This window comes from Leopardus geoffroyi, chromosome A1, assembly GCF_018350155.1.
Source record: "Leopardus geoffroyi isolate Oge1 chromosome A1, O.geoffroyi_Oge1_pat1.0, whole genome shotgun sequence".
In the NCBI taxonomy this organism is placed as follows: Eukaryota; Metazoa; Chordata; class Mammalia; order Carnivora; family Felidae; genus Leopardus; species Leopardus geoffroyi.
In genome coordinates this window covers 140809976-140824104 of record NC_059326.1, presented here as the reverse complement: position 1 = coordinate 140824104, position 14129 = coordinate 140809976, and the positions used below count along the sequence as shown (strand labels likewise).

Here is a 14129-nt window from a genome sequence, read left to right as displayed (position 1 = left end):
AAAGAACTGCAGATTCTGTTCGTGATGCCTACAACCCAGGAATCTGAACATATTCTCAATGGTACAACCTTCCATTCTCTTAAGAAGGAATTTAAAAAAAAAAAAGATACAGAAAGTTCATCATCCAATTCCTTTGTTCTTTCAGATCCATTCTCCATGCTCCAAGAAGCAAACCTTTATGGACTGGGCCACCCAGGTTCCCTTGACCTCTGAGTTTAGGTTAAGACCAGAAGCAAGACGAGGAGGTACCACGATTGAGTCGTCAGAGGGTTGAGGGAAAGGTCAGAGTATTCCCTCCTTCACCGCCTTTAGACCTGGGGGTGTAAAGGCATCCTCGAACTGCTAGCCCCTGGGGTGCTTCACCATCCCCTGTGGGTTCCCTTGACCCTGTCCACATCAATGCACATCGCCTCTTCATTAAATACTGTTCAGCTAAGCCCTAAGACTGGCCTTCCTGCCAGGACCCTGGTAGATACAGTCAAAATTTATTCCAAACAAATACCAAGCAAACTTTGATGTTTATTAATATGTTATATACATTTTTTTTAAAAACAGAAAACATAAAAACAATGACATAAGTACACAATGATAACATTGTAATGATAGTCATATAAAGTCAGAGGTATATTAATATTTCAGACTGAATAAACAATCTCCACTGAGTTGAATAAAATATAGTAACTAAGTTAATAAAACCCATGCTAAAAAAATAAAATCGATGTTAGCTTATCCTTACATTATGCTCTTTCATGTAAATTATTCTATGGCATTTGGAAAGCGTTTGCTCTTTTGAAAAGGTAAACATTTGCCTTGAAACTGTTTTATTTTTTTGTTTAAAAGGCCAACATTGCTCCATAAGGAAAAAGTATACATTTCAAAGTAATTTTCAAATTATTTTGTCAAATCCATGAGGATTTCCTGTACTTGATACGAATCATGGGGTTAAAAAATGCTTTTAAAATCATCTCATTAACTCTTAAAAAAAAAAGTAAATGGAAAAAAAAGAATAATTTTCCTAGATTTCAAAGTCAGTTTTAATTTCTCCTATTATTTCTCATCAAACTAGCATAAATGATTCTTTAAAAATTTTTTAATTTTGAAAACATTTGTAAATAAATAGTGTTCAACCAGCGTAGAACGGAAGACTTGTTTTTTAAAAATGTAATTCCTGTATTGTGTTATGTTTTCATCTGAAGTTATAACCATTGGAAACAGTAGCCGAAAATGTTCAAAGTTCTTCAACCGAGGATCCTTGCTGGTACGAAACTTGCATGGTTACACTGGGCTAAAAAAGCTTCTTTAGATAAGGACATATTTACTTATCATACACATACCACACCCTGTACTGGTCTACTTCGTTCTTTTTTTTTTTTTTTTTAATTTTTTTTTTTTAATGTTTATTTATTTTTGAGACAAAGAGAGACAGAGCATGAACGGGGGAGGGGCAGAGAGAGAGGGAGACACAGAATCTGAAGCAGGCTCCAGGCTCTGAGCTGTCAGCACAGAGCCGGACGCGGGGCTCGAACTCACGGACCGTGAGATCATGACCTGAGCCGAAGTCAGACACTTAACCGACTGAGCCACCCAGGCGCCCTACTTCGTTCTTTTTGAGGGCAGGTCTCAGTCGCAGTCAACTCTGTATGCCCAGCACCCATCATTGTGCCCAGAGCACACAACGTGTGTTCATGTTTGCTCCATGAGTGTTTCCATCTGAGAATGGTCCTTGTGAGATAATTGCTGGAAGTGAATGTGACCTCCTTCTCTACTATTCTTAAAACGGGCAGAGAAAAGTCTTTTTTTTTTTTTTTTTTTTTTTTTTTTTTAATTTTTCAACGTTTATTTATTTTTGGGACAGAGAGAGACAGAGCATGAACGGGGGAGGGGCAGAGAGAGAGGGAGACACAGAATCGGAAACAGGCTCCAGGCTCTGAGCCATCAGCCCAGAGCCTGACGCGGGGCTCGAACTCACGGACCGCGAGATCGTGACCTGGCCGAAGTCGGACGCTCAACCGACTGCGCCACCCAGGCGCCCCTTTTTTTTTTTTTTTAACGTTTATTTATTTTTGAGACAGAGAGAGACAGAGCATGAACGGGGGAGGGGCAGAAAGAGAGGGAGACACAGAATCGGAAACTGGCTCCAGGCTCTGAGCGGTCAGCCCAGAGCCTGACGCGGGGCTCGAACTCACGGACCGCGAGATCGTGACCTGAGCCGAAGTAGGATGCTTAACCGACTGAGCCACCCAGGCGCCCCCAGAGAAAAGTCTTTTACGTTCATTATCTCCTGGGATAGTATAACCTACTTTGCCAAATTCTAATAAACAAGAGAGTTCACAGCCAGCCCTTGTGGGAACCGCAGGAGGAGAAAGTAACGGTGGTGGCCCTGGTTCTGATCTCTGGGAGGCTCAGCTGGAGGGTTTGTGACCAGTCCGTGTCTGAAATGGCCCTGCTTTGTATCTATTGCTTGGAGTCCTCCATCCGGGGCAGGCTGCTTTGAAAGCCAACCTAAGGTCACTCGTGGGACCTATGCTCATTCTTGCTTTACATACAGAGGGCGTGAGACATCTGTTTTCATAATCTAAAGAATTCAAACTTTGATATGTTTAAAATGAAAAACAGTAGAACCTTTTCTACACACAGATAGTGCTAAGTCTTATCCTTAATAACTTAAACATTGCTGTTGAACAATTTCAAAACACATTTATGTGCAAAAGCTGTATGAGTCCAAACCACGGAATCCCTCCCTATTGATGAACATCTTCAGACGTTCATCCACCAACCTAAACTTTGCACATAAAATCAGAAAACTAGGGTTTACTTCCTAGGGGGGAAAAAGACAGGGTTTCAAAGTGCCTATTCTATGCTGTGCTCCAAATGATACAAATACGTGTGTGTGTATGTATGCACATACACACATACATAGTAAGTCACATAAATATATAAAAAAATGACATTCAGTTATTACTGTAGCACTGGCAATACTCTTGGAATAACACTGTTTTCTATTCTTGTTATCTTTTCCTATAACTAATAGATATGATTAATGGCTCTCACAAGAAAGAGGCATGCAAATTATAGATGTGTTGCTTTTGATCACAAATACCTTTTTGGCAAGGAATAATAGAATCCTCAGGTTACTCACTTTTTTAATCTCTTCTTTTCAACTAACTGGCAGTCCCTTTTCCTAAGTTAAGAGCTTTTTGTATATGCTATTACTGAGGTTACTAGAGCAAGTATCCACTTTACTTGCCATCAACTGACCACTGCTGTTATAGCTGCTGGGATCAGAACTTTCTTTGCAGCATAGGATACTGTAGAGGTACCTCTGGCACTCAGAGGAAGCATAATAGTAAATCAAGGGATCAATGCAACAGCTTATGCTGCTAACACAGACACACAGGAGGTAGGCAAAGTAGGTGGCTTCTGCCATGGAATCTTGAGAAAGGAATGAGTAATGCACAATCAGGAGGACATTTGTGGGTCCAAAGCAAATGATGAAGATGCAGAAAACAGCAAGCGACAAGAACAACGCCCGGGACTTCTTGCTCCGGTTGGCAACGGCGGAGGAGCTAAGACATCGAATGATGGACACGTAACAGATTGTGGAAATGATTAGCGGTACAAAGAAGAAGACAGCAGAAAAGGCTGAGAAGTAAAAGGCATAATAGTCTTCGAGCAGGGTTTTATTGAGCACGTCATGGCAGGTGGTTATGTTGAGCCCCGGCATCTGGATGGTTTGCTCCTTGAGGAGGAGAGGCACCACCCCGGCGATGGCCATAGCCCAAATGGCCAAACAAGTGAAGGAGGCCCTTCCCAGAGTGCGCCAGGAGAGGGATTGGATGGGGTACACCACAGCCAAAAACCGGTCAATGCTAATGACTGTCATGAGCATGATGGAGGCGTACATGTTACAGTAAAATGCTGCAGTGACAAAGCGACACATCTCGGACCCAAATTTCCAATCAGTGCCGGAGAAGTAGTAGCTGATCTTGAACGGGAGTACCGACACAAACAGCACGTCTGCTGTGGCCAGATGTAACATGTACACCACCGCAGGCTTCTTGATCTTCATCTTCAGGATGAACACGAGGATGGCCATGACATTCAGAGGAAGGCTTACGACAAACACACCAGTGTAGACGGAGGGGATAAAAAGCGTCAGCCAGGCACTGGTCAGATATCCTGAGGCATCTTCCGAGATGGGCAGAGAGGATGGTATTTGAAGAGGATGGCTTTTGTTGATGGAGCTTAATCTGTCTTCAGGGAACCCACTTCCGTTTTTCGCCTCGTTGTCTTCCAGTGGGAATGGTTCAAATCTGTCGTTGGTGTTCTTGAAAAAAAATGACCGGATGTCCAAGGTAGCATTGGGTGCTTTTGACTCTTAAAAAAAAAAAAAGAAAAGAAAAGAAAAGAAAAAAAAGAACAAAAGAACAAATTAAAAAGGCAAACTAGAGAGTACATTTTATTTTTATTTTTTGTGTTCTTACTAGGAGAGTGGTAAAGAGCAAGTAATGCACAATGGGTTACGGATCGTATCAGGGAATTAGCTGACTCAGAATACTGTACAGCATTTTTTGTTGGCACAAGCAAACACTTAAAACTCTGCTCTTCAGAATGACAGAGGGGGGAAAATAAGGACAGAGGGGAATTATATGTTTTCGGAGATATACCCTGAAGGCATCAGGAAAGGATGAGGGCCTGACGTGGAGGAAAACAGCAGCGACTTCTTTTCCACACTACCTGCCGTCTCTATAAACAAATCACTCCCAGGCTCTATGACTTCGTTTTCCTCCACAGGCCTTCGTGTGTGTATTTTCTCCATTTAGTTTGCAGACACCCCTTGACACCCATCCTTCCCAATGGAAACATCTGCAGGAAGGTGAGGGGACTTCCTCAGTTATGGAGCTAGAGCCAAACTCAGAGTAGGACTGAGGACTCCCATTTCCATGGCCATTGTCCATGGGACAGGAGTTTTCCTCTACTATCTTCAGTTTGTTTACACAGTAGGATGTCCCAAATGTCTCATCACATTTGGACCCAAACCACAGTCCTTCGGGTCATCTTCTAATATAACCACAAGGTGCACATCACCTAGGTCATCTTCCTTCTCCTTCCTGAGCAGGTCTGTGGAGGAGCAGATATTCTGGGCTGATGGCTTCCTCAGTTGAATTCCAGAATGCTACCTGCATCAATGCCGATGCCAGGCTAACCAGGCTCTTCTGAGTGTCAACCAGAAGTCAAAATAAAGGCTCAGTTGCAGACTTCCTCCTTTTACCATCATCTTCTACCAAAAGCGCCCAATGAAAGTGTTCATCAAAGAATGGCCACACTGAGCTGCTGGAACTCCACCAGCTGTTCCTTCTGGAGAGCTTCGGCTAAAATTCTGCCATTCAGGAGACATGGACAAAGAGCCTTTGTTGGGCCTTGGGAAGCTGACAACTGGGAAAGAAACCACAGAGGAAGAAGGGCAAAGCCTCCATCACTGAAAGTGGCCTCAACAATGGCTGGACATGCAGGTCCCTGAGAAGTGATGTTAGAGACTTAAAATCTGGCTACAAATTGATAAATACAGTGAATTGTCAAACTTTTGTTCTCATCTTTCAGTGGTGGACCCTTTGCGCAAACAAACGCTTACAGAGAGAGGCATAATGTAACAGAAGAGATAGTGTCCCACCGGACCCAACCATCCCTTAGATAAAAATTACAAATTCTTGACCTTCTGCCTCCCTCCAGTCAATGACCTGAAGGCATTTAGGTTCATCAGGTAGTACTGGGGAGAGGAGGAATGAATATTGAAAAAAAGGATGGTGTCCAGTGACTTTCTTGTTTTCTTGACTTTCTTGTTTAGCTAGAGGGAAGGCCAAAATCAGTGGCACAGAAGATAGCTAAAACTGAGATAAAAAACCCAGTTTCCGGCCTGAAGAACCAGAGGACAGAGTTCAAGGCCATTCTAGTCACTGGCAAGTGAGGAGAGAATTCTAGAAAGGAAAAAAGTCAGAGAGGGGAGTCCTAAATTCCAGTGTGCATTTGCCCTGGCCTGTGGCTGACTCTGGAATCACGTACATGTAAGTGTAAAAAGCAGCCCTGCTGAAGACAGAAGAGCTGAAGTGGCGTTTTTGCTCAAGATGGAGAGTTTGCAGTTTGAGTCCAACCAAATTTATTGCCTGCTACAGCAAAAACACCACAATTCTTCAGAGAAATAAAACAAAATCCTGAGTCTGCAGAATGGCAATGTCCAGGATATAATCCAAAATCATCTGACACAAGAAGAATCAGAGAAATGTGACCCAGTCTTAAGAAAAACGATCATCAGTGGAAACCAATCCCATGATGATCCAGATGTTGGACTTAGCAGATAAGGATTTTAAAGGATGTGTTGCAATGAACTAAAGGGAACTATTTCATTGAAATGAATGAAAAAATAGGAACCATCAGCAAAGAAATCAACCAACGGAAATTCTAGAACTAGAGAGTAAAATACCATCGATTGGCATCTATTTCCAAAACAAGGAGAACAGCTAGAGGAGAACAGGGACTGGAGGTGAAAGGTTGAGGTGAGGCTACCTCAGCAAGGTCCTAAGTGGGCCCCTGAGGGTGAAGGGGTGGCCTGGTGTGAAGGGGAGATGTGTCACCAGGAAGGACAAATGTCTCCAGGGATGAGCTTCTGAGAAAACATGTATGTCTCGATTATTCCTCAAGGGTAAGAAACCATTCCTACGAATATCTGAATCTCTAGCATCCTGCACATGGTAGGTGCTCCTTAAGTTGGCTTTTATTCCCAGATTTGCCTTCTAATATTGGCTCTGCCAGGAATCACTTAACCTTTCCGAACTCAGTCTCAGAATCATAAAAATGGGATTCATATACCTGTCTGGCCTACAAATCTGGAGCCAGGTGCATCCCATGTGAATTAGGACATACGGTAACTTTGTAAACTATAAAAATTAATCAGTGTAAGAAATTAATATCATCCTCCTTTCACTTCAAGGGAAGCTTGCTTTTGGACTCAATTGTTTGCTTACTCTCATTATTTTTAGAGTTTACTTATTTATTTTGAGAGAGAGAGTACACGCACACATGGGGAGGGGAGGGGAGGGTCAGAGAGAGAGGGAGAGAGAATCCCAAGCAGGATCTGCACTGCCAGCACAGAACCCAATGTGGGGCTCAATCCCATAAACTGTGAGATCATGACCTATGCCAAAATCATGAGTCGGATGCTTAAGTGAATGAGCCACCCACATGCCCCTACTCTCAATTATTTTAAATTAAAATGGAATCTATGCACCTCTTCCCTACTGTTTAGCAATATTTAATTTTTCAGTGTGATGAGGAACATGAACAGGTTGTAAAGTATATAGCCCCAGCATTCAGAGATGCAAATCAAATTTCAAATTCACAGCCTTTTCCGGAAGTATAACTTTCTTCCCTTTGTGATGCATCTAACTTAATCTGTGTGCATACTGACCCAGTCACATGGAGGCCTAACACCACTAAGAATAGCCCCTGTGGGATGTGAGGCTACCTCGGGGTCATAATGAATAAGTCAGAACTGAAGGCAAAGAATGAATGGGTTCTGGTATTTTAATACCACAAAGATAAGTGTCCTTAAAAATAGCTGACCCGGGGTGCCTGGGTGGCTCAGTTGGTTAAGCTTCCGATTCTTGGTTTTGGCTCAGGTCATAACCACATAGTTTGTGAATTCAAGCCCCATGTCAGGTTCTGTGCTGCCAGTGCGGAGCCTGTTTGGGATATTCTCTCTCTCTCTCTCTCTCTCTCTCTCTCAAAATAAATAAACTTAAAAAAAAAAAAAGCTGACCCAGAAGAACCTAAAGATAACACAATTTTACTCTGCAGTTTGGAAACCTGGCCTGATTAAGGACTTCTGTCATGCATGGAGGGAAAAAGTACACACAGACAGGTACGAATTCAGACATTACCTAGAGGAATGACATAATTTGAAAACTACTGAGCACTTATAACTAAGCCTCTTAGACACTATCTCTTCATCTGAAAATAAAACTGTTGTTGGGTTTTACTCTATGTTTAGTACTCTGGCATTAAGTATTTGCTTTAAAAAAATTTCTTCCCTGGCTAGGTCTTTTTAGGCAGTATGGTGTTTATAACGGAAACATTATACCCACTGAGACATGACATTTTTACAGGCTGGAGCCCAGGAGGAATGCATAATCCCTTGATTAAATATCATTACCTAAGGCGTCACCTTTTCTTGCTACTATAGGTTTGATATTTTGGTTTTTCTGGAATTAAAAAATGTCAGGAAAAAAAATTTTGATTTAAGTATATACCAGCATCAAAGAAAGAACAAAACCAATTCCAAATAAATAGACATATCCAACTAACTCAAGCCCCTTAGGCTGAAATTCAGTTTGAGTATCTCCCTTTTTCTCCCATCCTGGCACAGCTCACAGGTCAAGGAGAAAGCGCCTGTCAGTGTGCCAAACACTCTCTCAATTCATCTGTGGTTTTGTTGTTACGCTATGGTTTCAAACACACAAAAAGCAGCTCAAGTCCTAAAATCAGTTCTCATACTCCTTGCTAAGTTTCACTCAATTTAGGTTTCTCTTACATGACCCTAGAGTCATTTTGTGGTTCAATACAGCACACTGCTAAATGCTTAAATATGGACTCTCTAACTCTGGAGAAAGTCAGGCCATGCTTCATTTATCTTTGATGAGATCTAGTGTGGAAGCAGAGTGGTGACTAGATGCGGTACCAAGGTCCCTTGGGATCCTGGAATTTACACCATGCCAGCCTCCGCTGAAGCACCAGCCTTGGTTCTGACTCAGAGCTCCGGCCTACAGGGCTTTTGCTTTGTAGGAATTAGCAAAGCAGAAGTCTCAGGACCTTGCCCACATTCCCACACAGAGCAGGACAGCTGTACCCTGCACTTCTCCACAAGTGAATCAACACTACAGACTAAAGAGAAGTAGAGAAGTTGATGGAAAATTAACAGAAACATATTAATTCCATCAAACGACAAACAGCAAAATTACTGGAATACTCCACTGCCTCAAATGCAAATACACACCATTTTCCAATATAAAGAACCAGTGCTCCTGAAAGAAATGGCTAGTTCCAGATGTGGGGTAAGAAATACACTAGCTGAATCTCTATTCTTTAACGAATATTAGGGTCAAAAAAAAAAAAAAAGAATATTAGGGTCAGGTTCGACTCTGGAGTCTGGGCTCTCACTAGCCAAGGTGTGACAATTGACCACCAAAAGAATAATGAATGACAAGAGTGACTTAAAACATTTGAAATATGTCATATACGTTAAGATCCAGAAGTTCATAATGATCCTCAAAGGAAAATGAAACCTTTCTGGTCACCTCTGGAGGAAATGAGGGGACCCTGTACAAAAATTGGTAAATAAAAGCAAGATTCAAGCATTTACCGTGCCTTTTCTATATAAATTGTATTTTCAGGGAAACAAAACAGTCAATGAGAGAAGGTTCTTTTTTATAAAATAATTCCAGCTCACAAACGCAGAAACAATAACAGATTTAGGAAAGCATTGTTTGGAAGCTCTTGGTGAAAAAAGGGACTCAGTCTAATCAGGAGTGGTCACTAAAGCCACTGGATGAGAGGTGGATAGAAAACTTCCTAACAGGGGGGCCTGGGTGGCGCAGTTGGTTAAGCGTCCGACTTCAGCCAGGTCACGATCTCGCGGTCCGTGAGTTCGAGCCCCGCGTCAGGCTCTGGGCTGATGGCTCAGAGCCTGGAGCCTGTTTCCGATTCTGTGTCTCCCTCTCTCTCTGCCCCTCCCCCGTTCATGCTCTGTCTCTCTCTGTCCCAAAAATAAATAAACGTTAAAAAAAAAAAAGTTTAAAAAGAAAACTTCATAACAGCCGGAGCAAGCAAACAAATGCCTGAATCGGCTGAGTAATCTTTTTTTTTTTTTTTTTTAAGATTTCATTCTTTTTTTCTCCTACTGAGTAATCTCACGATCACAAAAAGAGAGGCAATCCTGAGATGCATCAAAAGTACATAGTACCACTGCCGATTTAGTCTTACAAAAATCCCAACCCGAATCTGATCAAGCCTGCTGATGTACCTACCATGTGACAGAAAATGCAGGCGACAGATTGGCATGATGAACAACCAACCCTATGTGACGCAGCTGGCCGGATCCAGCGGGCAGGGGAGGCTCTGTGACAAATGACCCAGTTTCTTTGAAAAATAAACAGCCATGAAAAAGGAGGAGAGGGGAAACAGTTACAGAGTAAAAGAGATTTAAGACATACCAACCAAATGCAACGGTTGGCTTTGTTTGATCCTGATTCAAACAAAACAACTGTAAAAAGGCATTTATGAGACAATCAGCAAAATCTGAATGCTGACTGAATAGTGCATGATATCAAAAAATTGATATTCATTTTTTTAGGTGATATGGTGTTATGGTTATACATAAAAAAAAAGAGTTCTTATCTCTGAGGATATATGTCAATGCATTTGTGGATGAAATGATGTATGTGTCTGGGATTTGCTTTAATATTGTTCAGTTGGGGAGGAAGAAAAGTGAGGTGTAGGTAAAACAAAATATGGGGAATAATTATACTGTTCACTTTTGGGTATGTTTGAAAGTTTTCATAATAAAAGATAAAAAAAAAAAGGAACAACAAATATTGTATGCATAATTACTTACTCCTAGAAACTAAGGACAAGGGTTTTTGCTTATTTTCCTTTTATTTTAGTCTTGAAGGGAAAAAAGTTCATGAATGTGTAAATGAACATTGTTTTACATTTAATGAATTCATGCAATACCAACTCCTCAAAGGCTTTTCTGGAATATGGAGGAGTTGTTATGAAAAACACTTAACATGTGTTGAACACCTACTCTGTGCTAGGTACTTCATGACTTACCTCATGTAACTCTAACATTTCTACAAGATAAGTATTATAATCCCTGTTGTATGGACAATATACAGAGGCACAGATAGGCTAAGTAACTAATCCAAAGTCACACAGGAAGTGGAGGAGCCAGGATTTGAACCTAGATCTTCCTGGCTCCGAAGCTCATAACCTCTGAACCATATCACATTACCCTGTCTCTTTAAAAGACCTGGCCAGGGTGGTTAAGTGGCTGGCTCTTGATTTCGGCTCAGGTCATGATCTCGTGGTTTATGAGTTCAAGTCCCATATCAGGCTCTTCGCTGACAGCGTGGAGCCTCCTTGGGATTCTCGTTCTCTCTCTCTCTCTCTCTCTCTCTCCCTCCCTCCCTCCCTCCATCCCTCCATCTCTCTCTGTTCCTCCCCCACTTGTACTCTCTCTCTCTCTCTCTCAAATTAACTTAATAAAAAAAAATAAGACTTGAGATTTATGACCTACTCCTAAAACAGTATAATTACTTTCCTCTAACCTTTTCAGCAAACAAATGAATGTGCCCTTCCTTGTAACTAGAGCAGACGGTACATGACCAGGTGAATATGTAACTTCAGTTGATGATGTTCTTGATCACTGCTTGGGAATTCAGGAGTCCTGCTGACCTTGGCTACACACCAATCACATGCTAACAACCTAGTTCTCACAGACACATCAGTTGTAGGACAGAGATGTTCAAGGACACAACAGAAAAACCAATCTTATTTTCTTGAAAAAAAATTTTTTTAACGTTTATTTACTTTTGAAATAGAGAAAGACAGAGTGTGAACAGAGAAGGGGCAGGGAGAGAGGGAGACGCAGAATCGGAAGCAGGCTCCAGGTTCCAAGCTGTCAGCACAGAGCCTGATGCGGGGCTAGAACTCACAAACTGTGAGATAATGACCTGAACCAAAGTTGCATGCCCAACCGACCGAGTCACACAGGCATTCCAGAAAAACTAATCTTTAAAAGAGTGTTCAAGATAGGGCAGAAGCAAAAGCAGCAATGAACAAAAGTCTCTGCTATGAGAAAAGCAGAATTAAAGGTAGAATAAGGTAGGCACTGACTGCAAGGTTTAGAAAAGGTTGCCAGTATCAGGGGCTGCTTTCCCTTCTATCCCACATCCCTGGGGCAGGGACTCAGCTGGAAGCACAGGACAGCAAACTTAAGACGAAGCTGGGAGAGGAGTTACAGGGGAATGCAAGATAAAAGCAACCAGAAAATTTCAATGTGGGGGCACTCAAGGCTAGAACAGGCACCAAGATGACAGAAGAGAAATGTGTGGGGTCCTAGGCTGGAGCCTCCTGGAGGCCAGGGCTTGACATGGGGGGTTAGGACACTAGCAGGCCTCTCGGGGAACAATTCTGATTCCCTGGTTTTTCCCATTCCTCCGGCCTGTTTAGTCACAAAAGTTAGAAGCCCTGAGTTCCAGGTCCTGGGAACACTGCTCTCTATAAAAACAAGCTAAAATGAAAACTAATTCACTCTAAAAGATGTTAATAATTAGTTCCTCCTGGTACTAAGCTGTCTCCATCCCCAAACCCGCCCAAATCCTACTGCAGTCTGTAAACCTGAACTCAGACAACGTGGATTCTAGACTGTGACAGAAACTATCACGAACAGCACTTCGTGGAAAGCAAACTCTTCTCACAAAACAAGGAAGGTTGTCAATTCTGCTAACCATGGGACAACACACTGAGCCTGCTACACTATGCTTTACATGATGGTGGAGACTTGATAATGGTTATGAAATCGATTTAGAAGGCTTAACAAGCATTTGAAAAAGTAGAATACTGTAGAAAATACTGGACTTCATAGCACATGGTAAAGGTGAGTATAGTTCAGTAGAACTTTTATTTCATGTCTACGTATATACACAACTGCCCATGCATATTTATTGCACACACACACAACTACTGTGTCACAATAAAAAGTATATTTCTTAGTCTTTACTGTTAGCAAAAAAAAAAAAAGAAAATACTGGAAAACACTATTCTACAATACTCTAATACCTGACTTCTAATTCATCATGGACTTGAAATACAGATTACATAAGGTCCTTTCTTAAAATTAAGTAAATTTGTTTTCAAGTGCAAATTACAGGTTATTCCTGTTAGGTCAAAAGGCTGGTTCTTTTGAAAGTAAATAAAGAATGCATAAAGGCCTGTAATGGCCTTGAAGTGACAAAACTTCATTGGATGCCTTGGGGTGGAGGAAATGGAGGTTGTAACTTCAGAGGGTTTCTGCAAATACCATCACAGGATCAGTGTGGGAGAGGGTGTTTGGAGGAATTGGACGCTCATACCCAGAAAAAACAATCTCGGCCCATGGGGAGAGCTATTTGCTCGGACGGTTCTGGGTATAAGCAAGAGAGGACAAAAGGCAGAATGACAGAAACCTGAAAATAGGGAAATAAACAAATTTCTGAATGCTGAAACCAATACCAGCCTCATAGTAAAAAATAAACCAAGGCTGTGGTTCCTCATGACTCTTCCTGAATGATTTCCTAAGTATGCACAGCACAGGGGAGCCTGCACACTCCTGAAAACTAGTGAGAGGGGAGGCCTCCAGAACCCAAAGGCCACATACTGTATGATGCTATTTATACAAAGTGCAGAGAAGAGGGCTGCCTGGCTGGCTCAGTTGGTGGAGCATGTGACTCTTGATCTCAGGGTGGTGAGATCGAGTCCCAAGTAGGGTGCAGAGATTATTTTAAAAAGAAAATAAAATCTTAAAAAAAAAAAAAAGAAATGCAGAGAAGAGATAAACTCACAAAGACAAAAAGCAAATCTGTGGTTGCCAGGGGCTGGGGGAAGAAGGGGGCTTAAGGGGTACAGAGCTTGTTTTGGGGTGATGAAAATATTTTGGAACTAGACAGATGTGGTGGCTATACAACATCGTAAATGTACTAAATACCACTAAACTATGTACTTAATTATCTTTTAAAATGTTTATTTATTTTGAGAGAGAGCGTGCGTGCACATGCGAGTGGGGGAGGGGCACAGAGAAAGGACAGAGAATTCCAAGGAGGCTCCCTACTGTGGTGCAGAGCCCAACTTGGGGGATCATGACCTGAGCCAAAATCAAGAACTGGAGGCTTACCCTACTGGGCCACCCAGGCACCCCTAAACTGTATATTTTAAAGGGGTTAATTTAACACTCTGTAAACCTTACCTCAATTTAAAAATATACAGGAAAGAAAGAAAATGGAGTTCTGAGGGAAAAGAGGAATGTGTGTCTAAACAGAGGA

At 41.9% G+C, this 14129-nt stretch overlaps 1 protein-coding gene across 4 annotated transcripts in view; it reads right to left on the bottom strand.

Annotated features, from left to right (window-relative positions):
- F2R (coagulation factor II thrombin receptor) overlaps nt 1-14129 on the bottom strand; it is a 104272-nt gene that overhangs the window by 83834 nt on the left and 6309 nt on the right. For 2 of the 4 annotated variants that reach the window (XM_045496060.1, XM_045496030.1), the window contains exon 2: nt 2681-4377. The exons of 1 other annotated variant lie outside the window; for it this stretch is intronic. In XM_045496060.1, the coding sequence (XP_045352016.1) occupies nt 3182-4096 (915 nt within the window). In that variant the 5' untranslated portion in view covers nt 4097-4377 and the 3' untranslated portion in view covers nt 2681-3181. Of the gene's footprint in view, nt 1-2680; nt 4378-10076; nt 10170-14129 lie in introns of those variants that run through there. One more of the 4 variants, XM_045496041.1, reaches the window with a different exon arrangement.